General features: G+C 50.4%; 1 protein-coding gene across 1 annotated transcript in view; it reads right to left on the bottom strand.

Moving 5' to 3' along the window:
• Positions 1-5032: 5032 nt before the first annotated feature.
• The window catches only part of LOC118214147 (collagen alpha-1(IV) chain-like), a 55386-nt gene continuing 40051 nt past the window's right edge, over positions 5033-20367 (bottom strand). The window contains exons 30-52 of the mRNA XM_035393785.1: positions 20168-20318; positions 19316-19429; positions 18813-18980; positions 18371-18460; positions 18117-18269; positions 17729-17827; positions 17538-17627; positions 16905-17044; positions 16441-16567; positions 15632-15712; positions 15167-15265; positions 15026-15076; positions 14459-14644; positions 14231-14364; positions 13795-13867; positions 12943-13014; positions 12064-12192; positions 11575-11673; positions 11245-11457; positions 9500-9677; positions 8764-8878; positions 7992-8164; positions 5033-7245 (exon numbers count right to left, since the gene is read on the bottom strand). Of these exons, the coding sequence (XP_035249676.1) occupies positions 7164-7245; positions 7992-8164; positions 8764-8878; positions 9500-9677; positions 11245-11457; positions 11575-11673; positions 12064-12192; positions 12943-13014; positions 13795-13867; positions 14231-14364; positions 14459-14644; positions 15026-15076; positions 15167-15265; positions 15632-15712; positions 16441-16567; positions 16905-17044; positions 17538-17627; positions 17729-17827; positions 18117-18269; positions 18371-18460; positions 18813-18980; positions 19316-19429; positions 20168-20318 (2817 nt within the window). The 3' untranslated portion in view covers positions 5033-7163. The remainder of the gene's footprint in view (positions 7246-7991; positions 8165-8763; positions 8879-9499; positions 9678-11244; positions 11458-11574; positions 11674-12063; positions 12193-12942; positions 13015-13794; positions 13868-14230; positions 14365-14458; positions 14645-15025; positions 15077-15166; positions 15266-15631; positions 15713-16440; positions 16568-16904; positions 17045-17537; positions 17628-17728; positions 17828-18116; positions 18270-18370; positions 18461-18812; positions 18981-19315; positions 19430-20167; positions 20319-20367) is intronic.

The raw sequence follows: 20367 nt of genomic DNA, 5'->3' as shown, positions 1-20367 counted from the left end.
AGCACTCACACACACACACACTCAAGTGCCTGCAGATGCGTAGACACACACACACGTATGCGTACACACACACACACATACACAGACATACGTACACAGATTCACACACACACACACTAATAGGATGTGTTTCCATTGGTACGCCTGCAGAAGACTCTTTGTCAGGTGTGAAGGTACTCAGAATGTGTGAAGCTGTCATTGCAGCTAAAGGGGGATATAATATGGAAGGAACAATTGGCCACACACATGGGATCAGAGTCAAGTTTTACAGTGATCCAGTGACCTTTGACATGCATAATGCCTTTCTGGCCGTTGCACCCATTCCAGAATCTCCCCGCACTTTATGACACTTTCCCGTGCACACAAGCTGCATTTTTAAAATCATAATTACACACATTCAAAAATAGCAAGGGCACTAAATTCCCTTGTGGGCAGAATCCCCTCCAGCACACATCACCAAAAGGCTCCTGTTTGTCTCCACAGATCAGTGAATAGGGTGAACTTACCTCTGTGTTTATTTTAGCAATGGAACTACACATTCCCACATTTGGCTCTTAGTGTTACAGAAATGTGTTTTTCCTGTTAAGAGTTAGGAGGAATCAGTCCATTGTGGGTTTACGTGGAAATCTGTGGACATTTGTGCCTGTGCTGAAGTCCACCGGAAAACAAAAATAAATTAATAAACGAAACGGATGAAGAGTCTGTGAAAAATTAGGCAGGCAGACTCTTTTCATTTAGTGCTGCGCTAAAGTACACCTGCACTAACAAAAATAAATTCTTCAGAAAAGGAAAAGGTATTTGAAAAATGGGGAACCCCCAATTTCCTATTCATAGTACAATTTGAATATTATCACTGAGGGCCCATATTCATGTTTTCAGGTGAAATATAATGTGCAGGTTATGGTGATGGCTTTGATGCAGAGTATCGGTGACGGACGTGTACGAGCTGGCTGACTCTGTATGGGGTTTTGGCTTCGAAGGAAGTGAGTAAAGTCCTCTCTGCTCTGGAGTAATTAGACCCCGTTAGGTACTTCAGGTGAGAATTACAGGTGTTCCTGATGCTCACTGGATGGGGATGCCTTTCATTTGAGTGTGCGTGTGTGCGCGCGTGTATGTGTCTGTGTCTGTGTGTGTGTATGTACGCATGTGCGTGTGTGTGTGTGTGTGTGTTTAGGTGTGTGTGTGCGCATATGTGTCTGTGTGTATGTATGCGTGTGTACGTGTGTGTGTACATGGGTGCGTGTGTGCGTGTACGTATGTATCTGTGTGTGTGTGTATGCATGTGTGCTTGTGTACATGGGTGCGTGTGTGCGTGTGTGTGTGCGTATGAGTCTGTGTGTGTGTGTATGAGTCTGTGTGTGTGTGTACATGGGTGCGTGTGTGTGTGTGCGTATGTGTCTGTGTGTGTGTATGTATGCATGTGTGCGTGTGTACATGGGTGCGTGTGTGCGTGTGTGTGTGCGTATGTATCTGTGTGTGTGTGTGTATGCATGTGTGCTTGTGTACATGGGTGCGTGTGTGCGTATGTGTCTGTGTGTGTGTGTATGTGTGCGTGTGTACATGGGTGCGTGTGCTTATACGCATATGTCTGATAGGGTAGCACAGTTTGATGCAGGTGAGTCGTGGTGTTCAGGTTGTGCACACACAAACGTCTGAAGACGCTGAGGAGGAGCGCTGACGTTTTTGCGGCCGATGTGTGGGCGGAGTCGAACAGGTTATGGGGTCATGACCCGCAGGAGCCGGGACGTGGGCGGACCCCCGGTTCTGAGCCCTGGTTCTGGCACATGCTGGGAAGCGGCGCAGATTTATTTTTAAAACTTGGCTGTGAAGCTGTTGGGTGTCAGAGCAGAGCTGGGTACAGGACGCGTAGTCCCCAAACATCTCTCGCCCTGTCCCGAACTGTCGCCTCGACCGACACGACCCCCTCACGCCTCCTTTCCCGTCTTACATCACGTGTCGGTCAGAGAAACGTGTCTCCAGGACATTCACGTATTTTTGTGTGAATCCTGTTTCACCCTGAACCCATTCGCTGTTATTTTGATACCCTTTCACCTAGTATCACCTCCCTAACGTCACCCATCGCTCCCCCTCCACACCCCGCACAGAATGTCCTCCATAGCTCTGTAACCCCTCCTTTTACACCCCCTCACCAAAAATCACCCCCCCTAACATCATCCTTATACCCCTTTACCCTGAATTACCCCCAACACTGCCCCTGACACCCCTTCACTCAAAATTACCCACCTAACATCACCCTTATACCCCTTTACCCTGAATTACCCCCAACACCGCACCCTTAAACACTTTCACCCAAAATTATCCCCCCTAACTTATACCCCTTTACCCAGAATTGCCCCCAACACCGCACCCTAAAACACTCACCCTAAATTACCCCCCCAACATCACCCTTATTCTCCTTTACCCAGAATTACCCCCAACACCACCGCACCCTAAAACACTCACCCAAAATTACCCCCCCAACATCACCCTTATACCCCTTTACTCAGAATTACCCCCAACACCGCCAAACCCTAAAACACTCACGCAAAATGACCCCCCCCCCAACATCTCCCTTATAACGCTTTACCCTGAATTACCCCCAACAACATTGCTAGCACATTTTATCCCAGAAATACGCCACCCTCTACACCCCTCACCTGGAATCACCTCAGCGGCAGGAAGGCCCTCTGGTCTGAGCGGCTCGTCTCCTGTTCCCAGCCCTGCTCTGCGCTCCACACAGGCCTCTGTCTCGCACACGCTGGCCAGGGTCCCATGAGTGTCCCATTACAGGCTAATGAACGTGTACATTCAGAGCTCGCATTTCCCACTGCCTAAGAATGCAGCTTCAAGGAGGAGGAATGGCTTTGTGTGTGTGTGTGTGTGTGTGTGTACGTGTTTGTGTTTGTGTGTGTGTGTGCTTGTATGTGGGTGCGTGTGTGTGTGTGTAAGGGTGTATGTCAGTTGGTGTGTGTGTGTGTGTGTGTGTTTCATTGTGTGTGTATGTGTGTGTATGCATGTGTGGATGAGTGTAAGTGTGTGTGTGTGTGTGTGTGTGTGTGGCTCTGACAGGTATGCCCAGGTGTTCTGGCCTGCCGATCTTACCCGCGTTCTGTTTACAGTGAAGTCGCGGGAAACACAACGCAGGGCGCCATCACTGGGCCCTTTGGAAGATCTTTTCTCCTAGCCATCGGTGGGGTGGGGTGGGGTGGGGTGGGGTGGGGGGGGGTGATCTGTAAATACACGGGGACCCTCGGCGAGGCGTGTTTCCGTTATGAAGGCCCACATTTTCACGCAGCTGATTTATTGTGCTTATTTCTTTTGCAGAAACCGGGCTGGCGTTACCCCGGGGGCGCTTTTCTCCAAATTCCGCGCCGGTTGAGCAAAAAAAAAAGCAGCAGGGGCGCAAAGCGGCGGTTTGGGCCACCCGCCGGAGCAGAAAGGGAGAGAGAGAGAGAGAGAGAAAGAGAAAGAGAGAGAGGGAGAGAGAGAGTCTGTGCGGGAGTAGCGGCGCAGCGGAGAGATGAAAAGGCACCGATGCCTCCTGGGGGCCATTGATCTGCGCGCGCATGCCAGGGTGAACGGGTTCATTGGCAGAGCGCCCAGAAGAGCCGTCTTAGTGCAGCGGCGGCTTCCAGGTGTGCGTGGGGGGGGGGGGGGGGGGGGGCGAAGGAGGAGGAGACGGAGGGGGGGGGGGGTGGTGGGCGCACTTCCTGAATGATTCCTCCCAGTCAATGATCCGCCAACCTCCTGTCACTCGTCGCCCCCTTGTGGCCGAGTTCTGCGCTGCGACCGCCTCTGCTAATGAGAGGCCTGAGGACTGGCTCTTCGTCCAGAGGTCTCGGAGGTGGACTAAAGGCTGGCTCTGTTATGCAGTTTAAATAAAAGCGCTGTTTAACGGGGCAGAAGGGATTCCGCCTAAAGCCCTGAGACCTCAATACAGCCAGAGAGGGCTATAGAATTACAGCACAGTCGCTTAGCAGGTACTTTCCGAGCGCCGCTTACAAAAAGCGGAGAAGATCAGTGTTAGTTCATACCAAAAGTACAAAAGAGCAAAATCACCAGAAAGGCACAGGGTGCCCATTTATAATCAATGGGTGTACAGCTAACCAAACAGTCCAACAATTCCTATTGTTATAAAAAGTAAATACCACTACACAGATCTTTACACAGCTGCGCCTATATCATTTTCCCAAAAAGGAAATCCAAAGAAAGAAAGAAAGAAAGAAAGGACAGCTAATGAGGTAGGTGGTTAGGGGAGGTGGTTCTTCGATCTGTGCCAGAAGATGATATCATCTCTCAATGCTATAATCAAATGAAATTAATTGGTCAGAATGAGATTAGGAAGCTCTCTCTCCCTCCCTCCCCCCCTCTCTCTCTGTCTCCCTCTCTCTCCCTCCCTCTCTCTCTCTCTCACCCTATCTCTCCATCTCCCTCTCTCTCTCCCTCTCCTTCTCTCTCTCTCTGCTGAGTCACAACTGACCCACAGTGGCTTAGCTTCAGCCTGGCGGCAGAGCGCGTTGCTCTCTCTCCGCTCCGAGTGTCCACAGTTACGGTCCAGCAGCTCTGTGAGGGTACTTCTGCGTGCCCCTGAAAACACCACACAGAACGATGAGGGGGTTTCCCACAGAACCCCCCCCCCCCCCCCCGAAGAGGAGAGACCGAGAGAGAGAGAGAGCCCATCTGCAGGGAGAGCTTCCTAATCTCTTATAACCAGTCCAATTCCTTTAATTATTACATGAGATGATGACATCATCTTCTGGTGCAGACTGAAGACCCGCCTCCCCAGACACGCATTAGCTGTCCTTTCCATCTTTTTCTTTGGATCTCCTCTTTGGGAAGATGATGCAGGTACAGCTGAGTAAATACCTGTGCGGTGGTATTCACTACATGCGCATGGCGAGTTTTACTGGTCGGTGGGAATTGTAGGGTCTTTCTTGAGTACTGGGGGGATTTGCGCTGAAGTAGACGTCTGAGATGAGGACTGAGGAGGAAATGGACTGAAGGCACACAGAAAAAAGCAGGCACAAGCGCCTTTTTTTTATACAAATTACTTTATTGCATGAATTACGCGATTCGTTCTGGGCTGAAGAGAGGTACTGCAAGGGTTTCGGTTAAACGCGGCAGCGTACTGCACCACAAACGATCTCGCATCGGTGGCGACGTCCCACGGACAGGAAGTCCCAGAGAACGCCGGTAAGTACAGTTAATACCGCTCGAGGACGCTCAAAAGCACAGTTCAAACTCTGTTTGAATAAAAAAAAAAACTGACAGGAACCGTTTGCCACGTACTGGACTCGAGCTGGTGTGCCTGTTCTCTATTCCTTAAATATATCTCACAAGCCCCCGAACCGCAGAATTGTGGGTAAACTGCAGGTGTGACCAATGGGATTCAAGATACAAAAAAGATGGGGGGCGGGGGGGGGGTCGATCTAACCAGCCAGTGTCTTGTTAAGACTTTTCCATATATACCTCTGATTGTCTTTTGCCTGAAAGTGTGGGTCTGCTGCAGCAGATCGGTGACCTGTCCAGGGTGCACTCCTGCGTGCTCACCCAACGCACACTCCCAGCTGGCGTCTTCTGAAGACCAGCGTGGGCAGTGGTTTAAAGTCTGCGGTGTGACTCAGCTGGAATGTTCCGGTGTGTGGGCACGAGTTCTCTCCGTGCGCTGGGCTTTAAAGTGGCGGACCTCAGACGCAGGTCACTTCACTGTGTCTGAGAACTGCACTGCGTCTGCTGGCTGAGCCTGGATAGGCATCGCTGCCGGAGTTCGTCCCTGGCCTTTTACATGGTGACAGATTTAGTTTAGTTCCGTCAGTTTAAGGTGTTATCGTCTCTGCGCTCTTCCATTACCAGTAATAACGCGAACGGTACCACTAGAACGAGCTGAATACTGAGTGGGTATAATGGTGATTCATTATCACCGGCATGGGACTCAGTGTGTGGTTGTTTACAGACCACCAGCAGGGGGCGATGTGGGTGGGACTGCCGGCGCCTTGACAACCAAGCAGCCCCCCCGCCCCCCCCAATCGGCAGCTGGTGAGCCTGACTCCATGATCCTGAATCTGTCTCACGTGCCAAATCGTATGAGGCGCAACTGATTCACCTTACAGTGGTCGTTCATCATGGAACACAGACCCCGGGGTCATATTCTGCTCTCTACTGCCCCCTTTCTGCAGGTCACTGTCAGTGCCCTCAGAAAACTGTGCGTGTGAATACGGTGGCATCTCTACCCCCAAAACGTGCGTCTAAACACGCCGAGGCATCTGGGAAAGTGAGTCCAGAGCTGCTATTCTATGCGCCCCACAGTTTTTTTGCAGTAATACAAATCAACAGCCAAGCCAACAGGCTCTGTTTCCATGGCGAAACGGAGGCCATTTTAAACTGCCGTCTGCATTGTGAGTGCCTGACCTTTGACTTTCCTGTTTTTTGGTGGTTTTTTTTTCAAAATATTTTCATTTATAAATTAAAAAGAAGTTTCACAAAAAGGAAAGTGATTATCTGACACATTTTGGTTGCAGCGATTAGTACTTTGGATGCAATATATTTACAGTGAGGCTTATGATACTGTCAGTATTATGTCAACCTTTATCTAATGGAGATTTCAACTACAGTTATCCGTAAGCTCAGCCTTAGCATTAGTACATCTTTGGAATAAAATTTTTTAAAAAACAACAAAAGTATTTATATCTATAAACTGAGTTAGGTGGGATCTGTAAAAAAAAAAAAAAAAAACATCAAGGTATTACTTAATGGAAAATGTGGATAAAGATATATAAAGTAAATAGCACCTGACTGACACACACACACACACTCCTTTAAAATGGACACTTGCTTACATTGGGGTATATTCAGTGCAGTAATAAAGTGCCACTCTGGATAAAAATATTTTTTGGCGATGTAGCTGAAACGTGTTTGGCCACGTAGCGGAAGTGTTTCGGGCAAAGTTAGAGCTGAGTGCACCGTAACGAGCTAAGCACCTGCTGCTCTCCCAGCTCAAAGTCCTGCCCGTTCAGCGCTGTATGCACAGAAAGGAACACGCGGTGAGTTTGGGATGGGTGAATCTGTCCTTCTCATGAAATAGCACCATCGTTTGTAAGGAGACAAAACACAGACACAAGAAAAGTACGGACGAAAGGAAAAAAGAGCCGTTCCGGAGAGCCTTTTTACGTCCTCTTCATGCACACCTGGCACCTGCTGATGTGCGTGCGCAGGTCTCCCGCCTTCAGCGTCGTTGGGACGGGTTTCCTGAAAGACGAGAGCGGGTTTCCCTTCTCAGCGCACGCCAAAAAAAAAGCAGCACTGCCCTCCAGTGGCTGAAGCGGTGTACTGCAACAAGCAAACCCATTACCAATTCCTCCCCCCCTGAGACCGCGTAAGTGAGAAATGGGGAACCCCTCCCCTAGTGGGCTGGAGTGTACGTGGATTTCCAGTTTCCACTGATTACCCCTGTCTCAATTAGCTGATTAATACCGGCATGCAACAAAGCTGGTTCAGTCCTAAGATGTTTCACACTAAAATGTTTCACATTAGAACCAAACAGCTTTAAGTTGTAACTCAAAATCTTATCAATAAATTTTGCTAAAATTTCAGATCACATAGATGATTTTACGAGCTCACCCCAGGTCTCTGCCTTATGTAAACGTAAGGGTGAAAGTGTGACGAATACCACCTTTCTTGCATTTGTGTTTGCACTGGACAAGATTGGAGTGTCTGAATTAAACGTCTGCTAAGCTCCACTAAAGGAAACAGCCACAAAGCCAATAACTGCCATTGCCATATAACAGTAACTATATATATATATATATATATATCTGACTGTATGTTTCATGACGGCAGTTTGATAGTTGTGTTTGTGTACGTGCGCCTCTGTTTTTAACCAGCATGCCTGAAATAAGAAGGCGGTTTATTTCTGTTTAAATATAAAAGGGGATATAACAGGCTGTGTGGGGGAGGGCGATCGAGGGGGGCGGGGGAAGGCGCCCGCTGCTCACTTAAACATCTCGCTCTCCTCGATGGTGGCCAGCCAGAAGCTGTAGGAGTTGGCGTAGTAGTTGCAGGTGCCCCGCCCGTGGCACTCGATGAAGGGGGCGGAGCGGAACTCCTCCAGGCAGGAGCCGGGGGACGCCAGGGCCTGACCGGAACCTTCCGCCCCCGCGCTGGTGTGCTGCGGGAGAGAGGGAGGGAAACGGACGGGTGAGAGAGAGAGAGAGAAACGGACGGGTGAGAGAGAGAGAGAATGAGAGAGAGAAGTGGGGGGAGAGGGAGGGGGGAGGAGGGAGGGAGGGAGGGGGGAGGAGGGAGGGGGGGAGGGGGGGAGCGGTTGAGGGGGGAGGGTGAGAGAGGAAGAAAGTGGGGAGGGGGAGAGGGTGAGAGAGAGAGGGGGAGGAGAGAGAAAAAGAAGGGGGAGGGAGACGGGGAGAGAGAGGGGAGGGAGAGAGATGGAGAGAGGGAGAAAACAGAGAGGGGAGAAAGAGAATGAGGGGAAGAAATGGAGGAAGGGAGACGGAGAGAGAGAATGAGAGAGAGAAAAGTGGATGGAACAAGAGTAGATGGAGACAATAAGGGAAGAAGAAAGAGATATGTAGTATGCAAAAATAGTTTTCTTTAGTCTCATGCAACGCCAGAGTTCAAGTTCCTCATACGGAGGCAGCTACTACCTCCAATTAATCTTCCAAAAATACACATTCACTTCCGTCACTACAGTGCCTATAGTGGGCGTAACTATGGTGTCTGTGCTCCCCAGTGTGGGCGGGTCCCTCTCACCATGACGAAGGAGTATCCAATCCACATGGAGTCCCATCCGGTAGGGCAGGGCGGGATCATTATGGTCTGGCTGTGGACTGCGATCACCATGGCTGGAGCCTCACACACAGCACACCTGTGTGACACACACGCGCACATACACACACACACACACACACGCGCTCAGCGATAGCCAGTAAGAAGCCTGACAGGTATACAAAAGCAGTGTGTTCTGCTCCTGTACGGTCAAGGGCTCAAATCCGCCCATGAGTGAGATCCTTCACAAAAACTGCTCCAGCTAGCACACGTCAGCAGAAATGGACGAGGCGAATTACAGGTAGTGAACAGAAAATCTGAAACATTTGGGTCACTAAGGGACAGGCACACACAGAGCAGAGGGTAACAGGTGGGGTATGTGTGGGTGTGTGTATGTAAATGTGGATGTGTCTTGGTGTGTGTGTGTGTGTGTGTGTGTGTGTGTGTGGGCGTGTCTTGGTGTGTGTGCGTGTAGATTTGTGTGTGTGTGCACGCATGCGTGCCCTTTCTTGTATTTCTTTTTCCTTGCACAAATAATCTCTAGAGCTGTCCCTGCTCTGGGATTAGGAGCATGTCTGTTAAGAACGTGTGTTCAGCAGGTTAAGCGTTGTTAGTGTGCAGCATTTCTGGTTCATGCAGTCCTCAGGTAAACCCCAGGCTAGAAGCGGCGTGCCTGTTTGGCCCCTTCGGGATGCCAATCATCCTTGGCCCCGCCCCTCACCTGCTGATGAAGGGCTTGATGCTCTGCCCGGTGACGGGTGCCATGCTCATGGGCATGGGCTCCGGCGAGGTCAGCCAATAGGAGTAGTCGTTCCGGGAGGCAAAGTTGCAGACGTTGTTGATGTTGCAGAAGAGGAAGGGCATGGGGCTAAACTTCCTCAAGCAGCTCCCTGCGGTTCCTGTAGGGGGCAGAGTTGAGCATGAATTAAAATAGGCATTCATATCATTTTTTTGCATCAGTGCTGTACAGATTTGCTGTTGATTAACTGATATGATGGCCCAGTAAAAAGCAACCATTCAGATGATGGTTTTCCAGGTTCTTGGAAAACCCCATTTGGACACCATTTGGCCCCATCCATATCCAAGCAAGAAGCACTCCTCTGGTACTCCTATTCCTCCATACCTATATTAAAGCCTTCAGTGCACGCAGTACAACAGGAGAGCCAGCACTGACACTCGCTGGTACAGCTTGAATGGGCCTGTCCGTGTGTCATGGTCAGTAGCGGTCACTGACCCAGGTCCAGACCGTGTGTAATGGTCAGTAGCGGTCACTGACCCAGGTCCAGACCGTGTGTAATGGTCAGCAGCAGTCACTGTGTAATGGTCAGTAGCGGACACTGACCCAGGTCCAGACCGTGTGTAATGGTCAGCAGCAGTCACTGTGTAATGGTCAGTAGCGGTCACTGACCCAGGTCCAGACCGTGTGTAATGGTCAGCAGCAGTCACTGTGTAATGGTCAGTAGCGGTCACTGACCCAGGTCCAGACCGAGTGTGATGGTCAGCAGCAGTCACTGTGTAACGGTCAGTAGCGGTCACTGACCCAGGTCCAGACCGAGTGTAATGGTCAGCAGCAGTCACTGTGTCATGGTCAGTAGCGGTCACTGACCCAGGTCCAGACCGTGTGTAATGGTCAGCAGCAGTCACTGTGTAATGGTCAGTAGCGGTCACTGACCCAGGTCCAGACCGTGTGTAATGGTCAGCAGCAGTCACTGTGTAATGGTCAGTAGTGGTCACTGACCCAGGTCCAGACCGTGTGTAATGGTCAGCAGCAGTCACTGTGTAATGGTCAGTAGCGGTCACTGACCCAGGTCCAGACCGTGTGTGATGGTCAGCAGCAGTCACTGTGTAATGGTCAGTAGCGGTCACTGACCCAGGTCCAGACCGTGTGTAATGGTCAGCAGCAGTCACTGTGTAATGGTCAGTAGCGGTCACTGACCCAGGTCCAGACCGTGTGTAATGGTCAGCAGCAGTCACTGTGTAATGGTCAGTAGCGGTCACTGACCCAGGTCCAGACCGTGTGTAATGGTCAGCAGCAGTCACTGTGTATTGGTCAGTAGCGATCACTGACCCAGGTCCAGACCGTGTGTGATGGTCAGCAGCAGTCACTGTGTAATGGTCAGTAGCGGTCACTGACCCAGGTCCAGACCGAGTGTGATGGTCAGCAGCAGTCACTGTGTAATAGTCAGTAGCGGTCACTGACCCAGGTCCAGACCGAGTGTGATGGTCAGCAGCAGTCACTGTGTAATGGTCAGTAGCGGTCACTGACCCAGGTCCAGACCGTGTGTGATGGTCAGCAGCAGTCACTGTGTAATGGTCAGTAGCGGTCACTGACCCAGGTCCAGACCGAGTGTGATGGTCAGCAGCAGTCACTGTGTAATGGTCAGTAGCGGTCACTGACCCAGGTCCAGACCGAGTGTGATGGTCAGTAGCAGTCACTGTGTGTCATGGTCAGTAGTGATCACTCACCGAGGTCCTGACCGTGCGAACGCTCGTTGCCCTGGACGTACAGGAGGGAGTATCCGTCGTAGATGAGGCTGGTGCCCTCGGGGCAGCCTGGCACCTCCACCGTTTGGCTGTGGCGGGTCACCAGGAACCCGTGGTCCATCGACGAGGGACCCGGAGGCCCCACCTGGCCGGGCAGGCCGTCGGGCCCTGGGGGGCCCGGATACCCTCGGGGACCTGCGGGAGAGGGCGGCACGGTGTTCAGGAGGGGAATTCGATCGTGAGCTGGCACAGGTGGTGGGCATGGGGAGAGGAAGGGCAGGGCAGGGCAGGGCAGGGCAGGGCAGGGCTCACCTGAGGGTCCAAGAGGGCCGGGCTCTCCCTTGGAGCCGGGACGTCCGTGGTACCCAGGCACCCCATCGTCTCCTTTGTCACCCTGTTGTCCCGTTACACCTGAGAGAAGAGCGGGTCTGATCAAGGCCATCACAAACTAACTGCACATTACCAGTCAGATATGATCCAAAACTACTGTAACTGCACATTACCAGTCAGATATGATCCAAAACTACTGTAACTGTACATTACCAGTCAGATATGATCCACCCAAAACTAACTACATTACCAGTCAGATATGATCCAAAACTAACTGTGCATTACCAGTCAGATATGATCCACCCAAAACTGACTGTACATTACCAGTAAGAGATTATCCAAAACTACTGTACATTACCAGTCAGATATGATCCACCCAAAACTACTGTACATTACTAGTCAGATATGATCCACCCAATGGCAATATTAGCCATGTTACATCTTGGGCATCCAGGGAACCAGAAATTCTACCTTGAAGCCCCTTCAGTCCGGGAAATCCGGGCTGTCCCTTGGGCCCCTGGGGGCCTTGAATCCCTGGGAAGCCAATGTCTCCTTTGACTAAGGTGTGGGGTCCAGGAGGCCCGGGGGGCCCAACACTGCCTGAGAAACAAGAGTGTGGCCGAAAGGTTACGCAAGTTGGGCGGATAGTCACCATACCTGTCTTAACGACTACTTGTATTTTTATTTATTTTTATTTTTCCATAGATTGCGTTGTTGCCGTTCTCGTTGTTAGTGTTAATCAGTTTAACCATCAGGGTCCAAGTTGAACTATGCGGTTGTTCCCTGCACTTGGACCGGTACTTCTCTCTAGGGGTTTCGTCATACTTGTTCCTGGTTATGGTTATACATAACCAGGAACCTGGATAAGAGCGTCTGCCAAATGCCTGTAATGTAATGTAATGTAATAACCAAAACGAGCATTGAGCAGATCTAAAAGAAAGTCCATCCACTATATTTGTTGCTCACATCATGATTCATCATGGGATTTGTTTATAATGTGATCCCAGTTTGTGATTTGTAGTTTTGCGATGCGTGTAACACATTTTGTGTGTCGACAGCTTGAGATTAGTAGTTTGCTATTTGTAGTCTGAAATCTGTAAAACAGGATTTTCAGTTTTGCGATGTGTAAAACACAGTTCCCTAAACACACATTGGTTATGAAACACTTTATTCTGTAAGAGGAGCCTGAACTCACCTGCTGCATTTTTGGGGGTTCAGGCTCAGTCTTTTTCAAATTTTTCATATTATATGTTTCTCATTTAAAGCACCTTTGTAACAACGTTTCTGTAAAAAGTGCTATGCAATCAAAGTGAAATTGAACTGAATTGAGTGGAATGAGAGAGCCAGTACCTTTCTCCCCGGAGGAACCTCTGTCTCCCAGCTCGCCCTTGAGCCCGATCACTCCAGTGTCACCTTTCGACCCTGGAGGAGAAACAAAACCAAGGTCACAGCTCCATAAACGCCAGCCCAGTCTGAGCAAGACCCAAGGGATAGCTGTGTGTTTCTTCAGCACAGCACTATAGAACCTCACTCACACACACACTGTACAGGTCACGGGCAAAGAAATATAAACACAGCAGTGATCCACCAGCAAAGGGTTCTGGTGGTTCCATTTTCTTGGCATAGCTTGGGTTCACTCATACCCTCAGAATGCAACCTCACTGGCAGTAATTTACCGAACGGTGCTGCAAGATCATCTTCACTCCATGTTAAAGCATTTTTTTCCCCACAGAGAGGAATGTCCAAGACAACACTGCCCTCATCCAAAGAACGCAAGTGATCTCCCAGTTGTCTGAGGAGTGTGTCACAGACTAATATCCATGTGGCGCAGCCTCCTCAACAGATCTGAACCCATGGATCAAGAACTTATGGAATATTCTGGAAAGACACCCAAGGACTATGTTTTCCACATCCATCAGCTAAGGGTGAGTTAACTGACGTTCCTTTCTGAAAGAGTGGTATAGATTCCAGACGACCGTTGACTTTACACCATGGGTCATGCAGGCTGTATTGACCATCTGTGGTGGCCCAACACTCTGTAAAGTGACTTTACATAATTCCTTTTTTTCCCCTCTACCTTGGGCTATAATGACGGAAGAAAGCACTCACAAGTGTACAAACATACACACACACACACACACACACACACACACACACACAAATTGCTGTGTGAGTCAGTGTGATTGTGTGAAGAGAACCAACCTTGGAATCCAGGTACTCCCTGTTGTCCAACGTCACCTTTATACCCATTGACTCCAGGCAGCCCAGTTTGTCCCTGTCATGCACAAGCACACAACATGGGTCATTTTATTTACAGCAAACCAGCCATGCTTGTTTGACTGTGTAACTGTTCGGGGTGTAACCCAACAGTCCATGGCCCGTCGTAGCAAGGCCATCCCTTTTCAGGAATTGATTCAAATTCCAAAGGACTGCAGTAATGACGTCAGGGTGAATGGACATGAGACCACGTAGAAAAGGCTAATCGCAATCATGAATTAGCAATCTCCATGCTAACAGAAGACTTGTCTCTGGGAACAACATGTGCATGGTTTGGGGGTGTAGGTGTTAACAGTGGGGGTGTAGGTGATAAAACATGCAGGTGTAGGTGAAAACAGCATGGGAACAGACAGTGACTCACAGGAAATCCTGGATGACCTCTATCCCCCTTTTCACCCTGCCGTCCCGGGGGGCCAGGGGAACCCTCGTCTCCCCTCTCCCCTTTGGATCCTACACTTCCCGGAATTCCAGGATGACCCGCAGCTCCAGGCGCACCTGCCAGGTAAAAAAAAAGAAAAGGGAATGGGAATATTATCCTGTCCTGGGTCCTGCACCGGAAATTTCAACTGAAACAGTTCGCTGGACCTACCTGGCTCTCCCTGAGCCCCCAGCACTCCTTTCTCTCCCTTTGGCCCTTCAGTGGAGGGCCCGGGGAGGCCCCGTTCCCCCGGCCAGCCTGGCTGGCCCTGTTCACCGACCGTGCCCTTGATGCCCTTTATTCCCGGGATACCTGGGCTTCCGGGAAAACCTGGGACACCTGCGTCGCCTTTGTCACCTGTACACCAAGAGACATCGGGGGGGGGGGGGGGGGTTATTAGGTGGGGCTGTGTGTGGGTGTGGCTGTGTATGTGGGATAGTATAGTGGGCGGGGCTGTGTGTGGCTGTGCATGTGGGATAGTGGGCGGGGCTATATATGTGTGTAGCCCTGTATGTGGGATAGTGGGCGGGGCTACATGTGGGTGCAGCCCTGTGTGTGGGATAGTGGGCGGGGATACATGCGGGTGTAGCCCTGTATGTGGGTTAGTGGGTGGGGCTATATGTAGGTGTGGCAATTGATATTAGGCCTGACTGATTGACAGTAGGATAGAGAGCGAGGTTTGATGGCGGAATAGAGACCAAGCCTGGTCGATTGAGGGGAGGGTGAGGTGAGGCTCACCTTTGGTGCCGGATTGGCCAGGGCTCCCAGGTAAGCCTCTGCCAGGCACACCTGCAGAGGAGAGAGCGTGAGTCCTGTCATCCAAATCACAATCCTGCCACAGCAACTTTTTTCCCCTCCTGGCTCTGCCCAAACACTCACCTGGGTCTCCCTTCTCTCCTGAGGACCCGGGTATCCCATCCACACCTGGCTCACCTTTCTCGCCCGAGGGTCCTGATGGGCCCTGCAAACCTGGCTCACCTGGACACAACGGCATTCCACAAAGCATGAGTTTCCACAGAAACGCAAGCCACACCTTAAACATGGCCTTCTGCATTCATCAGAGGGCATTGCAAATGTGACGCACATTTGGTAAAAATCCCTCAGAAGATTTTAGAATAACTTCACAAGAAATTCTCTGCCTCTTTTTGTCAAATTATTATGTGTGTAATGTTTATTATGTGCTCCTGATCTTTTACTTCATACCAAATGCTGATTTCATTGGTAAGTCTTAATCAACAGTACAAATAGACCCTCAGACCAGACAGAGTGAACACACAAGTCACGCATTAATTAGGTGCAAAGTCATGCCCTTGGATGCCATCGCTGCATTCGGCAGTCACTTACCTGGCCGTCCTGGTACACCTGGGTCTCCTGGGCGACCTGGAAAGCCACTGATGCCTTTCGCTCCCGGGGTTCCAGGGCTTCCTGAAAGGGGAACAAAAGCCTGTGACCTGCACTTGCCCAAATACAGAACAGACTGGCACATCGTCATGCGTGATGTGTGGTGACAGAGAGGTCAGTAATTCATGCTGTGCAGTTACAGAGTTCTGCCGTTTTTGCTGCGCAGTGAAAGATGTCTGTAATTTATGCTGTGTGATGTCAGATATCTAGTTTTTCGATTACCGTCTATGAGAAACAGGCAATATGATCTGGCAAACTTGGTCTGTATATTGTGTCTTCTCTATCTTTTCTGTCTATGCTGCACCCCCCCACCCCCACCACCGCCACCACAGGCCAAGGAAGAAATGTCTTATGGCAATTAGAGTCACACCGAAAGTCTTCTAAATGTCTACAAACTTGGGGTGCCCTACAGTTTTCTCTCCTTTCAAAGTTTTTTTAACTTTATTACTTGAAAACATCAGAATTATTGGGAGTCAGAGACCCAGCATGGCTACAGTAATCACAAAGATGATGTTCCTTCCATTTTAAGTTTTAATGCAAGCCATGATATTTAATTGATCACATTAAAATATTAGGAAATATGTACTAATTTTGCTGTGCAGTGACAGGGATGTCTGTAATTCTTGCTGTGCAGTGACAGATGTGCAGGGATGTCTGTAATTCTTGCTGTGCAGTGACAGATGTGCAGAGATGTCTGTAATTCTTGCTGTGCAGTGACAGATGCACATGGATGAAGGGGATGTCGGTCTAACCTTGCCGGCCTTCTAAGCCCACGTCTCCCTTCTGGCCTGGCGATCCTGGCATTCCCGGGACTCCCATCACCCCCTTCTGACCCTTTTCTCCAGAGGTTCCAGGAAAACCAGGCAAGCCTATCTGACCCTGAGCGAGAGAGTGAGAGAGAGAGAGTCAAGTGTCTCTGATCCAACCAAAAGCGGTAATACACTGGCGTGCAAACAAGAAACGAACATATACTGCCGCTAACACGCACTAAAACGTACGTGCACACACACACACACACACACGCACATGTATGCACACACACACACACGCACATGCATGCACACACGCACGCACGCGCACACACACACACGCACATGCATGCACACACGCACGCACGCACAAACACACACAGATCTAGGCAGACAAATGCACAAATAAAAGAAAGATTTCAGGGGTACTGTGATGCGAGTGGTTAAGACAGCAGGTTAAGACCTACCTTCTCTCCAGGGGGTCCAGGAACCCCGACACCTGGCTGTCCCGCGTCCCCTTTATCCCCCCTCTCTCCCCCAGAGCCGGGGAGCCCAGGGTGGCCAGGTGTCCCGATCGTTCCTTTAGCACCTTTTGATCCTAATGAGCCTGTACAAACATATCAACACCTGCATCCAAATTCCTTCTTCCACAAGCAGACAATACACCAATGATCACAGTGAGCATGGCCAGGTTGTATACACTGCATGCCACTATTATTGATACCATGGAGGGTTACATACACCGGATGCCACTGATATTGGAGGATCACATGCACAGGATGCAACTAATATTGCTACCATAGTGGGTTACATGCACAGGGTGCCACTGATATTGCTACCATAGAAGGTTACGTGCACAGGATACCCATAATATTGATACCATGGAGGGTTATACTGTATGCACAGGATGCCACTCTTGGTGTCATAGAGGGTTATATTTACTCTGATATTGGTACCATAGAGGGAAATATGCACAGGATGCCACTCATATTGGTATCATTGGCGGGGTATATGCATAGGACGCCACTCATATTGGTACCATAGAGGGTATTATGTGCAAGATCCCACTGATACTATAGAGACGCATTTGAGTTTCCTACCTGGCATGCCCATTTCCCCAATGCTGCCTTTATGTCCAGGTGATCCAACACTTCCTGGCTCCCCTGGTTTTCCAATGTCACCTTTCTGTCCTGAAATGTGTTCACAGTTGAATCGGAGATTAGTTTTTTTTTTTTTAGGCACTGAGAAAATCATGCCGTTTCTTAACAAGTGTGAAACATAGGTGGGGTACCTGGTTGTCCTGGTGACCCTGGTTCTCCGTCTTTTCCTGGCATTCCTGGTACTCCGGGCTGTCCCTGGTATCCTTTTTCTCCCGCTCGTCCGGGACCACCTGTCAGGATGAGTGTGAACTGTAACGACCTTTACCTGTACTCCAACGCGTTGCATAAACTCACTCCTTCCCACTCTGTCTGAACTGTGCACTGCAGCTTCCAGCTGACAGGCCTGTTTGGTTGCAGTCTGAGGTAAAGGGAGTGTACCAATCTTTCCGAATCTTTCTGTGTGTGTCTGACACCTGCATTCTCTGTTTCACCCCCGCCGCCCCTAAACCCCCCCGGGCCCCTGACACCCCTCCAAGCCCCTGCCCCTCTCCCATCTCCCCTCCCCCCAGACTGCCGTACCTCTGTCCCCAGCATCTCCCTTGTCTCCCTTCATGAGCACCATGTCCACTTCGCTCATGCTGCCAGGGGGTCCCTTCTGACCCCGCTCTCCTCTCTCTCCTTTGGGTCCCGGCTCGCCGAACTCTCCCTTCCCCCCAGTGACCCCAGTGTCACCTGCGAAACCAGCCAAACACAATTAACCAGATACCGCAGGAGGAAAGTGCGCCCACAATGACACACCAGTACCCCAGAATCAGAACGTTCGTCCTTCTCACCTCTCGGTCCTGGGGCGCCGGGACCCCCAGGAACGCCCTGGTATCCGGGGGTCCCCGGTGTTCCTATCACCCCCATCTCCCCCTTGGGACCTGCGGAGGACATGGGACACCACATTCAGATGACTGTCACTCACATGGATGGGACAGCCACCAAGAAACTTGACAAAACAAACTAACTAGTTTGGCTGACTTGACTTTGATTACAGTCTGACTGACTTGATTTTGATTACAGTCTGACTGATCTTTGGTATTTGGTTACAAATCTGACTGACTTGTATTTGATTACAGTCTGAGTGACTTGGATTTGATTACAGTCTGACCAACATGACTTTGATGACAGTCTGCCTGACTTTAATTTGATGACAGCCTGATTGACTTGTATTAGAGAGCTTATGTGTCATAACCTTCCTGTGGGCCCGGTTTCCTGCGCAGACAAGCTCACCTGGCTGGCCTGGAAACCCGTCTCTTCCAGCAGGGCCTGCTCTTCCGGGAAAGCCTTTGGATCCCACTATTCCCGGGAGCCCTTCGCTACCCTTCTCCCCCTGAGGTCCGGGCATGTCCAGGCCAGGGAGGCCGGGGTACCCCTTTTCCCCCTTCACTCCCACGTTTCCTGTCGGAACATGTTATTCACACGCTGATCTCCACCGGACACCAGCCAGGTATTTTCAACACTTGTCCTGGTGTTAACCATGAAGAAACACTATTTTTCAAATGCTGAACAGCTACGGGCCTTATTAAAAGTGTATTAATTGTGAGGAAATCAGATATTGACACAAACTGGGATCGTAGAGAAGGCAATGGAACATCGTTGCAAAAAGAAGCTAAGCTAATGCAGTACTACAGGTGAGCGTGTACAGATGATTGTGTAGGGGTCTGGATGCAGCTCTACAGGTGATTGTGTATGGGTCTGAATACAGGTCTGGAAGTGTATGCAGGTGAGCTCACCAAAGGGGCCAGGTAAGCCTGCTTGGCCCATGGGCCCAGGTGGTCCTGGCTCGCCTGGTCCTGGGGGGCCAGGTGGCCCCTCAATCCCATGCAGCCCTGGGGGTCCTGAATCACCTGCAAACAGAAGGGAGGCGTGGTGAGCAACACATAAGTGAGTGCAGTCAGAGGCAGTTGTCTTAGTGAGTGCAGTCAGAGGCAGTTGTCTTAGTGAGTGCAGTCAGAGGCAGTGGTCTTAGTGAGTGCAGTCAGAGGCAGTGGTCTTAGTGAATACAGTCAGAGGCAGTGGTCTTAGTGAGTGCAGTCAGAGGCAGTGGTCTTAGTGAGTGCAGTCAGAGGCAGTGGTCTCAGTAAGTACAGTCAGAGGCAGTGGTCTTAGTGAGTGCAGTCAGAGGCAGTGGTCTTAGTGAGTACAGTCAGAGGCAGTGGTCTTAGTGAGTGCAGTCAGAGGTAGTGGTCTTAGTGTAGTCAGAGGCAGTGGTCTTAGTGAGTACAGTCAAAAGCAGTGGTCTTAGTGAGTGCAGTCAGAGGCAGTGATCTTAGTGAGTACAGTCAGAGGCAGTGGTCTTAGTGAGTACAGTCAGAGGTAGTGGTCTTAGTGTAGTCAGAGGCAGTAGTCTTAGTGAGTACAGTCAGAGGCAGTGGTCTTAGTGAGTACAGTCAGAGGTAGTGGTCTTAGTGTAGTCAGAGGCAGTGGTCTTAGTGAGTACAGTCAGAGGCAGTGGTCTTAGTGAGTGCAGTCAGAGGCAGTGGTCTTAGTGAGTACAGTCAAAAGCAGTGGTCTTAGTGAGTACAGTCAGAGGCAGTGGTCTTAGTGAGCGCAGTCAGAGGCAGTGGTTTTAAGGGGCACAGTACCTTTGATTCCCTGAGCCCCAGGAGGCCCTGTCTGTCCCTCACGTCCTGGGATGCCAGGTAACCCAGAACTGCCCTTCTCTCCTGGGAACCCAGAGACCCCCTGAGGCCCCATGGACCCCTTGGCCCCAGGAAGACCCCGCCCTGGTTCCCCCTGGAGACAATCAGTGAATTCATCAAAAAGCACACAGCAATGAACCCAC

Source organism: Anguilla anguilla, chromosome 15, assembly GCF_013347855.1.
Source record: "Anguilla anguilla isolate fAngAng1 chromosome 15, fAngAng1.pri, whole genome shotgun sequence".
Classification (NCBI taxonomy): domain Eukaryota; kingdom Metazoa; phylum Chordata; class Actinopteri; order Anguilliformes; family Anguillidae; genus Anguilla; species Anguilla anguilla.
The sequence above is the reverse complement of the archived record's forward strand: the minus strand, read 5'-3'. Positions and strand labels throughout refer to the sequence as shown.